The following is a 20,799-nucleotide window of genomic DNA, read 5'->3' on the forward strand; positions in this document are numbered from 1 at the left end:
CTCATATAATCTATAGTTCTAATATGAATTGAATCCATATTAATTTTAACCTATAGTTTATTTATGAATCTTATTCATATTATTATTATTATTTGAATCATATTCAAATATTAACTTCTCTCATAAAAACTTTACATTATAATGTATCAAATACATTATATTAATTGTATCATATACAATTTATTCCCTTTAATCAATTTGAACAATTCAAATTAAACCAAAATAAAATTGATTCTCATTTATCCTTATTGAGCTAACAATGGGACCTTATGGACCTATAGATTGAAACTCCAATGAAATGAGATTAATTAATTAAACTCTTTAATTAAATTAATCTATATTCATTAACTATTAGTCATTCCGCTAAAGACTAATAGTTGCACTCTTCTTACTGTAGATATATTTTTGTGTCCACTAGATATAATCAATCTACAGTGCAATGACCCGTCACAAATTGCTCGTAAGTACAGCTAGGCCAAAAATTACCATTTGCCCTTGTAATTACATCTAACTCCTTAAGTACCACTGATTCCTCTAATGAACAATAATTATAGCCCTACTATAACTGAACTCCTCTCAGGCCAACAGAGGGTGTGGCGCCACATTGTTCAAGCCCTGAAATCAACCCTTAAGAGAACAATTTCTCTACTTACTCTATCTATAGAGAAGGAGTGAATTCCTTCTTGTGTAGCAGTGATGAATCAGTTGTCAAAAGAACATGCTACACTAGTCAAAGTCACAGACGTCCAGCATGAAATCAAGGTCCTTAAAAAGAAAATCAACGAAAATAGGCAATAGATATCTTATCTTGAAAATGAAGTTGTTGCAATTCAAGAACAGATAATTTCAAAAGAAAGCATTGAAACTTCAAGTAATGAGATCAACGTTATCAATAAAATCTTTAATCAGAAGTGGCTAACTAAGGTTACATTAAAGATTAAAGATTTTAAGTTTGAAGAAACAGCCCTAATCGATTCAGGTGCTGATCAAAATGTGATTTAAGAAGGAATTATTTCATCTAAATACTTTGAGATAACCAGAGAAAGCCTCAAAGGAGCTAGTAATAATTCTTTCACTACTACAAATATGGGTTTTAACGACGCAAGTTTTACGTCATAAAGACTTTCAACGACACAATTTTCGCGTCATTAAAGCCACTGTCAAGAAAGGCTATTTAACGACACTTTGAAAAACGTGTCATTAAATATGCTTAGATGACACCAAAATTGTGTCATTAATACCTTTACCTTGACACAATAAATATGTCATCGTTATCTATAACTCGACACCAATATATTGTCATCAATACCCTTATATTGACACAAATCATGTGTCACCGTTATCTATACCTTGACACTAATATATTGTCATTAATACTCTTAGATTGACGTTTTAAATATGTCACCGTTATCTATTACTCGACACGAATTTATTGTCATTAATAACCTTATATTGACGCTTTAAATATGTCACCGTTATCTATACCTTGACATAAATATATTGTCATTAATACCCTTACATTGACACTTTAAATGTGTCACCGTAATCTGTCACTCGACACAAATATATTGTCATTAATATTATTACATTAACAATTTAAATGTGTCACTGTTATCTATCACTCGACACCAATATATTGTCATTAATACTCTTATAATGATGCTTTAAATGTGTCACATTTCAATATAACTTGACACTAATATATTGTCGTTGTAAATATTTCATTACACAAAATTGTTGTCAAGAAATGTGCTTTAACGACACTGTTTCTGTTTAATAAAGGCTTATATGTCGACAAATGTTTGGTGTCGTTATTCTTCATTTTCGCAACACATATTTTTCTGTCATATATTTCTTCTTTCAAAAAAATTAAATACTAAATTTCAGCAATACCCACATATGTTTGGAAAGATATTTATATTGATAATAAAAAATATAACTTACATTATTGGTAATGATTTTACAATAATCCACAAGATAAATTTACTATAATATTACATGTATGTGTGACCTAATCTAATCAAACTGACGCATAAATGAGAACTTGATCGATACTATGGTCCATCTATTCTTCAACTACCTGCAAATTTGAAGAAAATGAACCTTAGCCAACATTCATTACGGAAAATGCATAAGCATAAACATACGCATAAACATTAAGTATATGCCAAACAAAAATCACCTTCTTAATAAGCAAACCAATAAACTTTTCAAAATAAGCGTCCAAAGTTCATACAACCAAGGTTTTTAATAAAAGACACATAAGGAATGCAAAAGTTTAAAAAAAAACACTAACTACATAAGCACAGGCATAAGCATAGTATATAAATATTGCAAATGTAAGTTCGATTCAATCTTTACAGACCAAGCAATGTTTTAGTTTGCATCAAATTGAAACTTAGCATAAACTTACCCTTAGCCCCACTCCTTCAAAGTAAATACAAAACAACATGATTCCTATAACATATGTCTAAGCGGATTGGAAAAATAGCTTTTCAATGACTAACATAACTGCAAAATAGTTAACACAACAAAGTATGAAGTTCCTAAATACGTGTCTACATGATTCCTAAAACAGATGTCTAAGCGAATCGCACAAAATAGATTTTCAATGGCTACCACTGCAAGATAGTCAAAGCAACATTCCTAAATACCCGTTAACATGATTCCTAAAATAAAATAGTTAAGTTATGTTACAAAACATAAAGCACGCTTATCTCTTTCTTTTACTAAATCTCCACCCCTATATCTTGATTACCCTCCATAGAGGTTTCTTCTTTTTTGCAAGTTCGGAAGCCCTAATAATGAATAGCAAACTATGTAAGTTATACAATTATTGTTTCATATGCAATATATTAACTCATTATTTGATTCCTAACAGAGTTCATGATAAATTAAGTTAACATCATTTTCAAAGTTATTCCAAGAATAAAAGTTGCAACCAATGTTATGAGAAAACAACAAACAATGTAACAAATAACAAACACTTTAAAATTTTACATAGTCCAAAAATCCAAATAATATATAAAATCCAGTTGCAGAATAAGTAAGTTTCGAAACTTTTTTACCATGAAGATTGGGAAGTGTTTCTATCAAAGATCTCTTGTAGTTCCTCTTCTATCAAATTCAACCCAAAAAATCGAGTAGACAATATATTGATCTAAATAATCCTTGTTTTTTTCCTGGGAACCATAAAACAAGAAATCATCATCATTAACATTCAACACATAAGCAAATCTTTAATGGCTTAAATTGAGAAGTCCTAATTTAGTATCATATCCTCTTATAGTTTTTAATTTAGTCTATCACTATTCGTAAATGTTAAAATTAGATGATAATGAAACTTACATAGCATGATACTTCATAGATTGGCAAAAGTTCGAAAAAGCAAAAAAAGTCATCTAAGTGAGAAAAAATGAAATTTTTTACTAATTGAAAAATGTAATATACTAGTTGCAAGCCAAGAACCATAAAATCCATAAATGAACATTATTCATTTCCGTCTCAAATTTTTATATCCATATGGCAAAAAATAAATAAAATTTTCATACATTTTGCAATTATAGAAATTGAAAAATAAATAAATAAATAAATAATAGCAAAACAATGTGAAATATGACAAATATAGGTTAGGAAATAATACAGGTTGGCAAATAATACAACAAATAATATAGTTGACAAATAATACAGGTTGAGAAACAATATAATATACAGATTGAGAATAAATATATTGGAAATAATATAAAATAATATATTGGAAATAATATAAAATAATATCTTGGAAATAATATAAAATAATATGTTGGAAATAATATATCGGAAATAATATAAAATAATATATCGGATATAATATAAAATAATATATCGGATATAATATAAAATAATATATCGAATATAATATAAAATAATATATCTAATATAATATACAAGTTGAGAAATAAGACATGTTTGAGTCTAATCAATTAATAAACAGTAAACCAAAAATTTAACAATAGCCAAATTAAATCAATTGGCTTAAACATAAGAAATTTAAAGAATATAGAATAAAATGGCCTAAATTTAACAAATTTGAATCAATTGGCCTAAATCTACTAAATTTGAAGCAATCATAAATTCAATTGACCTAAATTATAGGGAGGAGAGTGAGAGAGAAAATTGGGTTAGTTGAGGGAAAATAGGGAGGAGAGTGAAGAAGGTGGGAGTGGGAGAGAAAATTGGGTGAGTCGAGGAAAAATAGGGAAGAGACTAATATTCATTTTTTTTTTTTGTTTTTAAAAAGAAAAAGTTAATTAAATTCAAATTCAAATCCAACTTTCAAAATGAAATAAAAATGAAGTAAAATAAAGTAAATAAATAAAATAAAATAATAAATAAAGGACAAAATGTTGTAACTACAACTTCTTAGAAGATTACCCCTCTATTGGATCAAAAAATGTTTCTTGTAGACAAAGATAATCAATTGAATTTTGCACTTTAATTTTCTAAAAAAAATGAATCTTGCATACTAATTAAACAATCAAGAGCAAATTAAAAGATTGTTTCATAGAGATCACATGGAATTGAATTCGTTCATGAACAAAAATTAAAGAATCAACATGCTAAATTAGAAGAAAAATGGAAGAAACTCTCAAATAAATTGAATACCCATGATCCTCGATTACCTCTTAGAAGATTACCCCTCTATTGGAATAAAAGATTAATGGAATATTTTTTAGAGAAAAAATGACAGAATGAGATGGGAGAGTTCTGAAAAAATGATATTTAAAGAGAATTTGGGTGAAAATTGGAGTTGGATTTGTGAATGGATCAAATATAACTGAAAATTGATTAAGATTTACAGAAAAATGAGTTATATATAGAAAAGAAATGAAAATAACCGCTTCATGGGTTTTGAACTCATAACTTTAGGGCCAGACGCGCGCTCAATTTGACGGAAAGAAGAGAATTTTTGGAAAGTTGATATATATATTTACAAGATTGCCATTGAAAATATGTGAGAAAAAATATTTGCAGGCTATGAGATTCGAACACAGAACATCAAAGGCGCCCGCCTGAGGAGAAGACGACATGTGGCATGCATAGATTGGCTTAAGAGTGGAGAAGTTGAGCGCGTGAAGTCTTTCGAAAATGGAGAATAAAGGAATATGCTCGGCTGGGATTCGAACTCACGACCTTGAATGTCAATGTTTTGTTGATAATTAACGACGCTCTAAATGTGTCAAGAAAAATAAAATTGTGTCAACAAATAATTTTCAACTACACAATTGTACCTCACCCCATCTTTTTTATTTTCAACGACACAATACCTTGATTAGTAGTGTCACAATTGTACCTCACCCCATCTTTTTTATTTTCAGCGACACAATACCTTGATTAGTAGTGTCATTAAAACTCATTTTTCTAGTAGCTGGGGGAGAAGAGAAATCGAAGCAGTCAAGATTCTTCGACGGTAGTCTCTTAGATTGGTGGGTTCGACGACAGTCCCATAGATAATGTTTGCTTGTTCGACGTTGTGAGATTAGTGGGTTTGACGACAGTCTCTTAGATTTGGAGATGGGTTACATTGGTTTCCGTTTTTTAGTAGGGAGAGAAATAAAAGATTGAGCAAATGGTAAAACTCTTGTTGAATGTCGCGCGAAGAGGGAATTGAAAATTTTTGAATTTTTTATTTTTTTATTTCAAAATTTATTTAATGACACAAAGAATTTGTCGTTAATTAACGACACTTTAAATGTGTCAAGAAAAATTAAATTATGGCAATAGAATTGTGTCAAGGAATAATGTGTCACTTCTATTTTCAACGACACATTTTACTTCTACCCTACCCCTTTTTTATTTTTAACGACACAATGTTTTGATTTATAGTGTCGTTAAAACTCAAATTTTTACTAGTGTTTGAAAATCAACTACAAGCTATCCAAGGTACATGTTTGTAAAGATGAAGTGTGCCTAGTGAATTCATTTTTCCCCATTAAAGGCCTTATCGAGGAAGTAATTTTGGGTACTCCATTTCTTACCCAAATTTATCCATTTAAAGTTTCTGATAAAGGTTTAACTTCTCAGAAATTTGGAAAGGAGATTATATTTGAATTCTGTAAACCAGTCATTCAAATGTATCTTTCTTCAATCGAAAATGCAATTGTACAAAATCTTGATCTCATCTCAAAGAAAGAGAAGCAAATTGAATTTCTTCACGATGATATAAAAGGACAAAAAATCAATGAAGAAATCAATAAACCTTTTATCCAATTTACCTAATGTCTTTTGGGCTAAAAAAGACATATTGTGGACCTTCCCTACGTAGATAATTTTGATGAGACCAAAATTCTTAGAAAGGCTAGGTCCATTCAAATGAGCAAAGACCTAGTTGATACTTGCTTCATGGAGATATCTAATCTCTAAAAGAAAGGATTAATAAGCCCATCAAAAAGCTCATGGTCTTGTGCGACCTTTTACGTTAACAATTAGGTACAGAAAGAACAAGGTGTTCCTTGCCTGGTTATTAACTACAAACCACTAAATAAAGTACTCAAACAGATTAGGTACCCAATTCCTAATCGCCAAGACTTGCTTAAGCGTATTGCTGATGCAAAGATCTTCTCAAAATTTGACATGAAATCTAGATTTTGGCAAATTCAAATTAACGTAAAAGATAGATATAAAACCGCTTTCAATGTTCCTTTTGGTCGATACGAATGGAATGTTATGCCATTCGGTCTTAAGAATGCTCCATCAAAGTTTCAAATGATCACGAATGACATTTTCAATAAGCATTAGGACTTCAGAATAGTTTACATTGATGATGTTTTGATATTTTCTAAAACTATTGATCAACATTTTAAACATTTAAATATGTTCATCAATATCATTAGAACAAATGGCCTTGTGGTATCTCTACCTAAGGTTAAGTTGTTTCAAACAAAGGTAAGGTTATTCTTGGATTTGATATTGATCATTAGGCTTTTTCAAACAAAGGTAAGGAATCATTAAACCTATCCAAAGATCATTAGACTTTGTAGATAAGTTTCCTGATGAAATCCAAGATTAGACCCAACTACAGAGATTTCTTGGGTGTGTCAATTATATTGGAGACTTTATTAAAGACCTCCGGATAATTTGTCTGCTACTTTATGACAAACTAAAGAAGAATCCAAACCGTGGACGACTGAGCATTCTCGAGTAGTCCTATCGCTTATGAATGAAAAAGCCAAAATGATCATCGAAACTGATGCATCTGAGAGAGGTTGCGGCGGCATTCTCAAATAGGAAATTAACGAAAAAGAATCATTAGTCTGTTTCCATTCTGGTGTATGGAATAGTGCCTAAAAAAACTATTCCACCATAAAAAAGAAAATTCTAGCAATATTACTCTCCGTTCAAAAATTCCAGGGAGATCTTATCAACGAAGATTTTCTTGTCATAATAAATTCAAAAGCAAGTAAATTCATCTTTGAGAAAGATGTAAAAAATCTTGTTTCAAAACAATCTTTGAAAAGTGGCAAGCAATATTATCTTGCTTTGATTTCATAATTGAGCCTGTAAAAGGCACCAACAACTGCCTTGTTAATTATCTCTCAAGAGAGCACCTCTCAAAGCATAAGCTCTCAAAAATCCCAAGTGCTCCTCAAAATTCTCTCAACCTTCAGCCGTCCTCGGCCGTCGAGGAGGCCTCCGCCTCCTCTTCCCCCCAATCAACCTAATACGGCTTCTTCTCAACCAGTTAGCTCCTCTAGAGCAAGCTCTTTCAAGGGAAAACACCCTATATCTCAAGCATCTGCACTAACTCCAATGTGTGCAGACAATTACGCCATGGATCTAAGCTTTCAAATGGTATCTCAGTGTCGTCAAGGTTCCTCATAAAGGAATCTAACAATTGGATCAACACCAGATCCCTCAACAGCCTTGTTGCATCCAACAAGTGCCACAACATCAAATAGGCCAGTCTCTAAGCCTCAATCTTATGCCAAGATGGTTAAACCAGCGATGTTTATGTCAAGACCACTAATTACATAATATCAAACAAAAACAATTTTAGAAGATGTAGTCATCAAGCCAGAATTCGACGAATCTTCTGTTCCAGAAATTTGTTCCTAGGTATACTGCTGTGAGTTAAATTTCTTTCCGAAAGATATCAAGAAAACAAGACAATTTTACGAGTTCATTTTGGTCGACACCGTCTCTGCCAAAATCACTCATATTCTAGATTGGAATAATCTAGAGAAAATTGCCTATTCCAAGCTAAAAAATTTTAGAGTTCTAACACCATCCCATTGGCCTCAAGGGATATTTGTTCCCAGAAAATTTTGCAAAGCGTATAATCCTCAATCATACACGTAACGAGAATACATGGAAGCTTGGTACAAAGTGCTTTGGCATAAGTCCCACAACCGCTCCTGGTCTATTACGTTTTGTAAGAAATCTTATAAAACTAATTTTCCAAATTTGTTTAAAAAATGGTGGAGCTATTTCGGCCTAACCCCGGAGATCTTCCCCGTTGAGGTCCAATGAGCCTACCACCACTTCTCAACAAGCATCTATTCGTCTGTACTTTCGCCGAAGTATAAGTTCTCTCTTTATTTTCAAGTGCCCTAGATTTTTTGCTGGAGTCACTAGCTTTCATCCAGAGCAAAGTTCAAAATCTTAGAAAAGATTTTGCGTGTCAAATGGTGGGATAAGTATGACTATCCCATATGAATGAAGAACAAATAGTGAAATGGTTCAAAACCAACACTCAATCATGACCTCTATTGCCGAAGCAAAGTCTAAAGTAGACCTCCAGGTAATCATGGAAACAGTTGTCAACAATACTTCTGACGACAAACAAGATGAACTTGAAGATATTGCAAATCTCTCAAATTCATCTGTCAATGATATAGATTTCGATAATGATCCATATTACAACTTTGATATTTCCGACCCTTATTTGGATTACCAACCGAGATGAAAAATAGTTTTTTACTTTTGTAAAATTAATAAAAAATAAGTACATAAATAAATTTAGTCTTTGTAAACTTTTAGTAAAATTTTCTATTTCCAGTCTGCAAGTGTAATCGTCGATTTGGGTGATCTTCGATTGAAGGGGGGTGATGGAGATGACAGGTGACTGAAGCGGTGTGGCCAACCGTAGGTCAGTGCTGTTAGCAAGGATTGTTTCCGATTAGGATTTCTTACCGCAACCAGCAGATTCAATGAGACTAGGATGCTTGGGCAGTTGAGGGCGGGGAAGTCAAGAGTAAGTTCCTGGATGTATTCTATCTTGGAGAATCTACCGTCGTCGCATGTTGAGACCAATCCCGACCATTCAGACAAAGTCGGGTGACGTCACCTTCTTCAAAGAAGAAATTACTAAAAGAGGCTTGAAGACATTGGTAGACATATCATTTCAGCTTTTTTTTTATTTTTGTATAATTGTATTTTTTTTTTCGTTTGTAATTTTTCTTTATTGGTTTGTATTTTAGCTTTTGTATAGTATCTTTTCAGATTACGAAGAGATAAGGATAAGTGAGGGTCTTGTCCCACCCAAATCTTATCATTATCTTTTGTTTTTTAAAAAGAAAGACTTTAAAGAGATAAGATGACGGATAGGGGTCCTGTCCTATCAGTCGCTCTTTTGTCTTTCTACTTTTGTAAATTATGTTGACACGTGTTGTAACCTGTATGGAAAAATGATATCTCGATGAGAGATACATCTTTCTATTATAAGGGCATGTCCCTCAACCCGTAATGGTATCAAAGCCTTCGCTCATCTTTCTCTATTTTCTTTCTCTCTATGGAGTGAGCTCCACCTTTGAATCTAGGAAGGATAATGAAGATGACATGTAATTAATGAGTTGTGATGTTTTGGTTCATTTTAATATATTTGAAAATAACTATTTTTTGAAAGAAAAATCATCGTCAAAACATTGTATCATTCGAAAACCTAGATGAAATTTTTATTCAAATTTGATAGAAGTATATTATAATAACTAATTTTTGAACCTCAATTTATTTATCTAGTATAATTATTTAACGTTATGTTGTTATTATTACTGCTATCAAATATTACATAAATATGTTTTGATGTATGTTTGGTAGAGAGTCTGCATTTTTTTTTTATGTTTTTAGATTTTCAGTCGATATACTTTTGATAGACAATTATAATCTTATGATTGTGATTCAAACACCGTCAATTTTGGAAACAACAATTTTTTATGTTTTAATTATGCTTTTTAAAAAATTCTGGATAAATGGATCTGAAAACACAGAAGAATATGAAATTATTGACAACCAACGGTAAGCAATTCTAATGCACTATCACCTTGCTCGGGTCAATGGTGGCTAGGATGGATTGTTGTTTTGCATGAATGTTCATCCATGGAACTGTTGGGAGTTTTTAGCTTTACGAGTTCCCTAGGTGGCTGTCATCTCCATTGAAAGAGGACTAGGGTTCCTCTGTTTTTGGTTGGTGCTTCAATTACCATCTCTTTTCAAATAAACCTCGTTTGTAATTTAGCCGAATTCGACGTTGATGTGTCTTTCTTATGGATTCTCACAACGCCGGGCCTGCCTTTGAAATCCATGTCGTCTCTTCCATCGACTCTCCCGAGTTCACTCTGTTAACTCACACACTGACTCACTCTCATCTTATTGCCCTCGACGCCGAGTGGAAGCCCCTTCAAACTCCTGATCAACGTTCTTCATTTCCCAGGGTTTCGCTTCTTCAGATCGCTTGCCAATTCCACTCGGACCACCGGAATGATTCCGTAGCTTTTCTGCTCGACCTGCTATCAGTTCCGTTATCCTCAATTTGGCATTTGTTAAGGGATGTGTTTGTTTCACCCTATGTTTTGAAATTGGGTTTTCGATTTAAGCAAGATTTAGTTTACCTGTCCACTACTTTCAGCTCCTATGGCGGCGGCGTCTCTGGCCTTGATCGTGTAAGCGTTTAAATTTGAATTAAAATTTTGTTTTCTTTCGTGTTGTATCTCGTATTTGAATTTTGGAGTTTCTAGTACAGTATTCTAAGTTTTCTCCTTAATTGTGTTTTTATAGATTGAACCCTTTATGGATATTGCGAGCATTTACTATCATCTTCAGCATAAGCAAAAGGGAAGAAAGTTGCATAAGCAATCTAAGAGTCTTGCAGCTATCTGCAGTGAAGTATTGGGATTCTCTCTTTCGAAGGTTTGGCCATTTCACTTCTACATTTAACTAATTTGACGTTCTTCAACATATTTCAGATTGTTGGAGGATATAATATTAAATTTTTCTTCATTCATTAGCTTAAATTTTTGGGTAATCAATGATTTAAGATGGTATCAGAGAAAATGGTCTCGAAGGTCTTGTGTACCTTATCCTTATGCTTTGGAGCCAATTAATTATTTAAAATAGATTACCCTTTTTTATTTCATTTATATATATATGATGTAGCCAAGGAGATAAGTTTTCGATAATAAAATCAAAATCTTTATTATGAATCACAATTACTCTTTTTACGGAGAATTGAAAAGTGAACTAATTCTAATACTAAATTCTTAATTAATCAAAGAAACTAATCCTAATTCTAATAAACTAAGGGTACTAATCATAATTCTAATCAATCAAGAAAACTAATTCTAATCCTAATTAATTAAGGATTTACCAAGATGTCCTAACTTACTGTAATCCTACCAATATCTTTTACACTTTCTATATGTAGTCTTGTTTGACAATTCAGTGGTTGTCATATAATCAAATCACTCAATTACAGCCGTTTTTGTGGTCTTTTTGAGCTTTCTCTTGAATCTTTCCAACAAGCAAAGGCTCTTCCTCAACTCCATATGGCGAAGTACTTTTGTACTAATTGTTAATCTTGATTTATATCTCTTTTAGGAACTTCAATGTAGTGATTGGTCAGTTCGTCCTCTCACAGAAGAGCAGATAGCATATGCAGCCATGGATGCCCACTGCTTGCTCGAAATATTTAATGTCTTCTACTCCAAGGTTCTTAAAGAAGGTCTGTTGTGTCTGAACCTTGGGATTTCTAGAAGTAAACCTAATATTAGATTTCTATTGATCCATAATACTTCTATCTATAAGAAAACCTAAAAGAAGATGATTTCTTGAGTTTCCACGTTGATACTCCCAATGAGCTCAATGGACCTTTAACTCTGGAAGAGAAGTAATATAGGAAGACTGTAAGTCTGCGCCCTTCAAGTCTATTGGGATTTGATGGGCTTCTGGTTATCAGTGTTTGCTCTTTTTTCTATATTTTAAAACTAAAAAGAAAAAGAAATAAGAAAAGAAACGTTTTTCCTTTTTGCTTCAAATTATATTAATAACTATCAGTTCTCTAGAACATTTTCTTGTGCTTGCAAACTCCACTACCATTGGTGGCCATTTGTTTTCCTTTTGTCAAACTCTGAATTCATTGCCAGTACTGATGTCTACAAATTTGATTGTCAAAGGTCGTGAATCATCCTTGCATGTTCTCAAGCCAATAGCCCATTTACTTCGCATATAAGGTGCCAGATAGAAGTTTCACATTACTTACCTTATTATAGGAAAAAAGAAACATTATTTACTATATTAAATGAATCATTCTATTTAGAAACCTCTGTAGTCTTTTTTAGTACGAATTGGGAGTGGAGGGATTTGAACCCGGGACTTATTGTCCTCAAATACATACAGGTGCTAATTGAGCTAAGCTCTTGTTGATGAAACCTCTGTAGTTGTTACAATACTATCGTGGTCAATTATTGTTCTGAAAGTCTATGCTGGCTTGTGCCATATAAAAACCCATATTCACGATGAGGTAAGGCTATGATGTACGTATCTACTATTTCCAGATTCCCAGTAAAAAAATGTTAAACCAAGATTTCATCTACTGCTCTTACAAGTAGCCTTATTACATTAAATCATTAGACTAGATTTACTGATGAAAGAAGTTGAAGGGAAGATCAACCTTGGAAGTTACAGCTGAGTATGCACCATTTGAACCAGTTAAATTCTGTTCAACTTTCCTTTTAGAGAAAACCAGTATATGTGAACTGCTTAGAGTTTTCTACTTTTTATTTTACTGCTTCCTAGATTATACACGTTTTTACTCCCCTAACCCCTCCCAAGGATCTTTAACTATCCTGTTGATTATGAAATTTATGAATTAATTCTAATTTCCAGGAGATCTTTTAAGGAATGTTTCTGCAGTTCCTTCCACTGAAATGAATACTGGGTTGAAAGTGATTCTGGAAAAGCAAGACATGCATAAGAAGATATTAAGGACCAAAGTTTCTGAAGCCTCGAACATTATAAGAGCTACTGCATCTGGTTTTCCACAGAGTATGGCTAATATAAGGGGGAATTGTTCTGTATCATCAAGTATAAATTGTATGCCTATGGATGAAGATCTTCAGAAAGTTGTCAAGAGCTACGGTGAAAGAATTGTTTTGAAAGAGTCCGACAAAAAGCCTAAGATCTCCAAAAGAAAAGGCAAGAGATCATCGACTATGAAAGTAGGTTGCAGTGAAAAGCAAATCGTGAGTGATGAAGATTGGCTCGGTCCCCCACCATGGGATTTGTCCTTGGGGGGTGATGGATGCCCTAAATTCCTATGTGATGTCATGGTAAATATTTAGTTTTCCCCTTTTCTCCTTGAAGCTTGCAGGTTTTATTTTCATAAACGTATTGGAAGGTTGCAAGACAAGAAGGACTAAAAAATAGAGCTCTCATATTTCAGGGACCAGTCAAATTTTTTTCCGAACCTTCGAATAAAGCACTTCTAGCAAAAAGTGTTTGTGGTTAATGAGCTTTAATGAGTGTCTGGTAGGCCAAAGTTTATGGGAAAAGAATAAGTCTAATAGATAATGTTTACTCCAGGTTGAAGGTCTTGCAAAACATCTACGCTGTGTTGGGGTTGATGCTGCAGTTCCATTTTCCAAAAATCCGTACTCTAGGTTCTAAATTATTAACAATTTTAATGGCTTACATTTTGCAGACTTAATTTGTTAGTTACCCGTGGGGATATTCTCCATGCAGTCAATTGTAATTCTTTATCATATGTAGGGAATTAATTGATAAAGCGCACAAGGAGAAGAGAGTACTCTTGACCAGGGATGCTAAACTGCTGAGACATGGGTATTTGCTGCGTAATCAAATATACAGAGTTAAAAATCTTCTAAAGAACGAACAGTTACTCGAGGTATAGATGCCAATTACTTATAATTATATTAGCTATGAAAGTCAAAAGCATTTATTCAATGATGGACCACCCTAGGTGGAGATCTTGGAAAATTTTTTGAGAAAGAACTAAGTGCCTTGAACGTTCCTTAAATTCCTGGATTACCTTCTTTCAAAAATAGTTCAAATTACCATATCACCATGCCTTTTTATATCGAGTATGGGTTCCCTAAATTTCAAATTGGTGGAGATTTATAGGCTGAAAGATTTTTGGAGATGAGAATGGAAAAGGAAATTTTAATGAGATCGATGAAGTAATAAAAATTTCATTAGAACCTAGGTACTTGGAAATATCTATGTCTTATGAGTTGAAAGCCTACGATGCTTGTTGCAAAATATTGATTTCTATTCTATCCCTTTCTGGTTTGCTATTAGATATATTTTATTCTTATATAACTCTGAAGTGTTAATTTAGCTTTGCACTGGAAAACCAAATCAATTCTCCAGTTAGGTTGTTTTGCAGATATTGGAGGCCCATCCTAATTCCTTTATCATTTGAATCTGTTGTAGGTTATTGAAACTTTCAATTTGAAAATTAGTGAGGATCAGCTGATGTCTAGATGTACCAAATGCAATGGAAGGTTTATTCAGAAGTCCCTTACAACGGAGGAGGCTGTGCAGGCAGCGAAGGGTTTCCAAAAAATTCCTAACTGTTTGTTTGACCAGAATTTAGAGTTCTGGCAGTGCATGGACTGTCACCAACTATACTGGGAGGTAATCTTCTACAGTGTTGTCGTTCTGTAATGAGAGAAACTTTTGAGTGGGGAGGTCTTCATGCACATGCACTAAGAGACTGTAATATATTATTTTTGAGGTTCAACAATTTTAGCTATGCAATACCAGCCGACAAAATATTGAACTTTCCATAAAGGGACCGATGAGACAAAGAAAAGAACACTAAGTGCAATGCATGGGACTGCACTAAAATACCCAAACAAAACAATGAAGTATAAGACTGACTTGGCTTTGTTTTTTGACTTATTTAATGCCCCCAACTATTAATGTCTCACCGAATAAAGAGCTCACTTAGGCATTCTTTAGTTGCACCCTACACATCTGTTACATTAAGAAGTGATGGTCAGAATTAAAATTGCATTTTGAGGTTATTAGGATTCTTATAATCTAGCGTTGCCTGTGAGTGCTAGACTGCTAGTATATCTAATGATGTCCTCCGTATTCTTACAGGGGATACAATATCGCAATGCAGTCCAGAAGTTTATTGATGTTTGCAAGTTGAATGACTAGTTTAAAGTGAATGATCATCATGAATAAAGAATCTAAGGAATTCTCTTTTAAGCAATGCATGCCCTTCAGCTTCACCGTTCTGTATATGATCAATTATTACACCTATTGGCTATGGAGACATTGATAATTCCACCAAGTCAACTCCTGGTGGGAAATATCATGAGGATCAAGTGACAGGTTTTATGGTAAATCGTTGGTCCACGAGTTTAGCATTCTAGTTTCAATTTTTGATGCCCCACCCCGTTCAAATTATTTTTGTTATTTATGTAATTCATTTTCTTAATGTTATTGATTAGCTTTCAACTTTCTTCACTGGAATCTCTCTTCTTTTTATTAGTTCTTGATAGTGAAGGCTGGATTGTATATGCATTGCATATTACAGAAGGCAGACTAGAAACTTTACTTCTTGACTAAGCCTAAATACAACAGCCTACATATTTCTTACAACCACTTCCTTTGGAAAAGAACACAGCACTTCATTTCCCATAAAAGCCAAAAATTACTATTTCCTCTTCATTTTTTGCCATGAAGGATGTAAAATGAGATGATTGCCTGTAATACATAGGAAGTTGAATCATGAAAGCACATAGGTTTAACTTCATTGGTCTGCTTTTTCTACATTAATCAGAGTCTACAAGTTAGAAAGGCTAGATTATGATTTAAAAGATAGGGGGGTAATCTTTCATTTTCAATAGCTGATTTTCAGCACTTGATCAAGTGGGAAACTTAAAGCTGAAGCTTAAATCCTTGTCAATGGTTGATTCTTGGAAGGGTCCCACCTGCTAATTCTGCTTAGTGGGTGGGTCCACCTTTGCTTGATTTTGGACTACAGAGTCTCTGTCTTGCAAAGATTGCAATGTTTATAAGGGGAATGCCTTCTGGGTTGAGCCACAGGAGGGCTTAATAGTTGTGCCATATTTGTCACTAAGCTTTCTTGTGTGACTATCTTTTTACTCTGTTGATCTTGCAACTAAAATTTTAGCCATGAAAAAGACCATTGACCTTTGTCACGGGCAATGACATGATCAACATTGCTCATCTTCTCGCCCCTAGCAAACACCTATGAACCAAACCACTCAAATTTTTTTTATAGTTCTGTTTTTTTCAAACTCTTATTAGATACCGACACTATTGCTTTATGATAATATAATGTTACCTTACGTGTGTAGATGTTCCTCCATAAAATTCATATTGACAAATACATTAACTAGGTTATGATACAAGTTGTCAAATGATCACAGTTTTAATTTTGTCAGTGTCTTGGCAAAAAAGTTTGTTATTTTGAAACTTGGGGAATCATAATTTTGTTATAAAAATATTATGTAGTCTGGTTTTAATTATTTGAACTTTTTTTTTCTACAATATATGTGGTTGGGGTAGTGAACCTCTAATCTCAATGTTGATAGCACATACTTGATGTGATTTGAGCCATGCCCATTTTGGCAATTATTTAAACCACTTGTTAGACGCTAGTTGGACCATTACCTTTCTATAACTATTACTTTAATTCCATGTTACTCTGTTTGAATGTTATGAAAACAACTATATGCAAATAATGCATACAAACAAGAATCATAACTAATAAAGGCATGATTATATACTTACAGGTACGATACAATACTTAGGTACAAAATAATTAAATATAATATAAGATAGTTTATAGGTGAGACACCTTTGTAAGATTTTAGTTTATTGTACAATCTCAAATGTATGTACAAGAAGAAAATCCTTTTTAAGGTTTTCTACTGTAGTATGATCATGATGAAATCAACACCCAGACAAAAAAAGAAAAAAAAACTTTCCCTTGAGAAGGAGAGTTCCAAAACACATTGTCTAAGCATATTATGACAAAGAAAGGTCACTTGAGACAATAATAAAAGCTCTCTACTTTCTCCCTCCTACTGTTGGCCGACACATAATAAAGAGCAGCACAAAGGCCTCTGCTGGATCTTGCTTTTGGACCATCTGCAGGAATTAAAGCAAGAAATCAAGTGGTCTTTGCTCATCTCCTTCGCAACTCTCTTTAATGGATTCTGCTCACTGGCCTCAGGTATGACTCAGTGAACCCTTCTCTCTTTCTCTAGTCTTTCTCTAAATGACCATTTCTTATAATCTGTGTTTGTGTTATTGTGATGAATATTGGGAAATGCAGGTTGAAGTTAAGAACATGGACTTAGAAGAAGAGGAGGGTATAAAGGCAGTTGTGGAAAGAAAAGCAAAAGCTAGGAAAGATCAAATATTGAACTGTCCAAGATGCAATTCCAACAACACAAAGTTCTGTTACTACAACAATTACAGTCTCTCACAGCCAAGATACTTCTGTAAGTCTTGTAGAAGATATTGGACAGCTGGTGGGTCTTTAAGGAACATTCCAGTTGGTGGGGCATCTAGGAAGAACAAGAGACCTTCAGCTAATTTTTCATTACCTCCTTCAAAGAACAATCAAAAGAATTATAATAATGGTGGTGGTGGTGATGACGATCAGGGCATTTCCCAATTAAATATCAATATTACTTCTTGTTCTTCAACTGCCACCACTACTAATACTGCTGCTACTTGTTGTTGGCTGTCATCTGATAATGATCATATGAATAATCAAATAATGCTGAGAAGTAATGGCATAATGTCTCAAAGGGAGCTCATTCCTTTTATTCCTATGCCTGCACCAGCTCCTCCACAGCCTACCGCTGTTTCTGTTGCTGCTTTGGAGGATTTCAAACAACTTTCAACTATCATTTCTACCGATCAAAATGGAGCTAAATTGGGGGATGCTCCTGCTTTTTGGAATGGCATTTTTGGTGGAGGTTCATGGTGAAACTTCTCCACACTAATAAGCTACAGGTGAATTTATAATATATGTTTGTAAATTTGGGGTGTTTTTATATTCTCATTGCATTTTTATTACACAAACACACATATATACCATCTGTTTAATTACTTTTCATTTCTTGGCTTAAGAATTGAAAGGGTAAAAGTATATAACTTGGTGAGTTTTAGAATCTAAAAAAAAAAGGGGGTCATTTTGAAGATGTTAATGATCATAATGTGTGTGTTTTAATTAGTTTTCTCCCCCTTTTTTAGTACAGAAATGAAAACCAAAACAAACAAAAGATAAATTAAGGGGTTTGAATATCGCTACCATCTACGGAGAGCCGAGGTTACACATAATGGGTGATATTACCTTCCTAAGAGTCCTTAATTGTCTCTTTTTAATTATGTGTTGCATTTGTGTTTAGGGATCAAACGTATTTGTGATCTGTGTATATACATTGTTTTTACTAACTAGCTTCAAGAGATTGTTGTACGAAAATGGTCAAGGATTGAAAAGAGAGAAAAAAAAAGAAACAAAGAAATTAGAAAACAAAAGTCTTATCCTTGTAATTAATAATAATCTACTTTCGATGTCCACCTATGGTATAATATTATGTGTGTCAAACGTTTTATTTGGAGTCATTTGTTGAAAATGTGTATAACTATTGTACTTAATGAATCTTTGCAATTAATTTTTAATTTCCATTTTTAGGATCAACATTACAACATTTCTCTACCTCTATATTTGTATGTATATATAAAAGGATAAAAGGTGTTACTTAGGTATTTATGAAATTATGGACATGTGACAGGCTTCTGTCTCAACCATCCAAAATTTTAAGAGGATTTCTTTGTCATATAGTAAAAATTGTTCAAAAATTTGTCTCAAGTGTAGTCCAATTGTAAATTATGATACTTTGAAATTTATTTCTACACCTTGTTTAGACTTGTTAATTGGAAAATAAGGGTAAATTTTGAAGGGAAAAAAATGAGGAGAAAAAGGTTGTTTAGAAACAAATGAGTGGAAATGATTGGTTTTTTTTTTCTTTTTCGACTGTTGCTCTTTTTTCTTTTCTTTTTTTCTTTTTTTTTTTGAATTCCTATTCATTTGTTTTTTTTTTATTTTTATCTTTTTTCTTTTTCTTTAAATTATATTTTTATTTCTGTAGTGAGTTTCTCAAATATATTTTTTGGTTTTCTCAAAAATAGAAAATTTTGACCGATTATTTAAATTCCATGGAACAAAACCACTAAAAGATAAAAAAATTTACATTCGTTTTTTTATAAAGGTAGATATTTTATCAAATATTTTAATTTTAAAAATTTTCTTATATCTTTAATATAAAATGTATTTGTCATGTTTTGTATTCTTCATGTTTTAGATTTTAAAAATATAATATTTTAGAACCTAGGAATTAGACTCAAAATTTAAATAAAAAATACATTTTTCAAAAAAAAAAAATATTTGAGAAACACAATACTAAATATAAATTAAAAGTAAAAGGAGAAAAAAAAAGAAGAAGAAGAAAATATAATATTTGAAAAACTCAATACTAAATATAAATTAAAAGAAAAAGGAAAAAAAGAAGAAGAAGAAGAAGTGATTTTGATATCACAAAGGTGATTTTAACAATTTTAAGTTCTAAAACAAGTTTCACACATGGTGCCGGAGAGTACCTATGACTGATGACTGTCTTGATCATTGGTATCAACAACTTGAGGAGATATCTTAATACTAAGAAGATCAAATTAATAGTTTTAGTTTATTTTTGGAAGATAAACAAATCCATTTCAACACTAAACTTATTAAGTTATAATAATTTTTACTCAGCACATTTTAACTTCATCAAACTTGAGAAGTGTTGTGAATGTGGACCCCATTCATAAGTTTTTGCTTGAAGAATTTGTTCAAGAAATGTTTGTTTCGCATGAGAGGAATGAAACATATGTGATAAGATTTTAAAGATACAGTGACATTTGCGTTAAATTTTTGTCGAATTTTGTAAGTTCGGACAAAATCAGTGGGTTAACTATTAATTATGGAACAAAATTATAAGAAATGAATTCATTAAAACCTCAAATCCCCCTACTCAAGGTATTTTTATTAAAGTAAAACTATATTCGTTAAATTCTAACTCGAATCAAACTACACTCAATACCTTTTACATTTGGTGCAATTTTTAGTTTGTGTGCATCTTTTGAAGCGACGAATTCTGTTAAAAGACAAAACAAAGTACCGTACATCTTCTTAAATAATTTGATGTGTATTATCTTTTATCTAATATTTTTTAAGAAGTACTTTTATCTTTTTAATTGACTCATAATATAACACATTGGTTAATTTTTCATTAATATAACGAAACACTAAAACAATTATGGTTTGTGAAACAAAATCAAAAAGTCCACGAAGTCGATATAAATTTTTCACAAATTCCATATTTTTTTCTTGATATTGTGGATGATTCGTCACTTATTCTTCTTTGCGTTTTATTATCTTTTCTTCCAGAATTCTTTAGGTCTTTATTCTTCTATTTTATTTTTTTCCAAGAT

At 32.4% G+C, this 20,799-nt stretch overlaps 2 protein-coding genes across 4 annotated transcripts; both read left to right on the plus strand.

Moving 5' to 3' along the window:
- Positions 1 to 10,161: 10,161 nt before the first annotated feature.
- On the plus strand, positions 10,162 to 15,750 carry LOC103496054 (uncharacterized). The gene is made up of 8 exons (XM_008457771.3): positions 10,162 to 10,916; positions 11,032 to 11,163; positions 11,851 to 11,974; positions 13,138 to 13,580; positions 13,834 to 13,910; positions 14,020 to 14,155; positions 14,704 to 14,907; positions 15,379 to 15,750. The coding sequence occupies exons 1-8, from the start codon at positions 10,521 to 10,523 to the stop codon at positions 15,436 to 15,438; spliced, it is 1,572 nt and encodes a 523-aa protein (XP_008455993.1). The 5' UTR covers positions 10,162 to 10,520; the 3' UTR covers positions 15,439 to 15,750.
- A 1,281-nt stretch (positions 15,751 to 17,031) lies between these two features.
- Positions 17,032 to 18,897, plus strand: LOC103496053 (dof zinc finger protein DOF1.8-like). 3 transcript variants are annotated; one of them, XM_051086880.1, is made up of 3 exons: positions 17,032 to 17,488; positions 17,591 to 18,279; positions 18,520 to 18,897. In XM_051086880.1, the coding sequence occupies exons 1-2, from the start codon at positions 17,465 to 17,467 to the stop codon at positions 18,251 to 18,253; spliced, it is 687 nt and encodes a 228-aa protein (XP_050942837.1). In that variant the 5' UTR covers positions 17,032 to 17,464; the 3' UTR covers positions 18,254 to 18,279; positions 18,520 to 18,897. The 3 variants fall into 3 exon arrangements, with proteins under 3 accessions (XP_050942837.1, XP_050942838.1, XP_008455989.1); XM_051086881.1 differs by having other exon boundaries at positions 18,525 to 18,897; XM_008457767.3 differs by lacking the exon at positions 18,520 to 18,897 and having other exon boundaries at positions 17,591 to 18,465.
- Positions 18,898 to 20,799: the final 1,902 nt, after the last annotated feature.

Source organism: Cucumis melo, chromosome 6 (assembly GCF_025177605.1).
Source record: "Cucumis melo cultivar AY chromosome 6, USDA_Cmelo_AY_1.0, whole genome shotgun sequence".
NCBI classification, from domain to species: Eukaryota; Viridiplantae; Streptophyta; class Magnoliopsida; order Cucurbitales; family Cucurbitaceae; genus Cucumis; species Cucumis melo.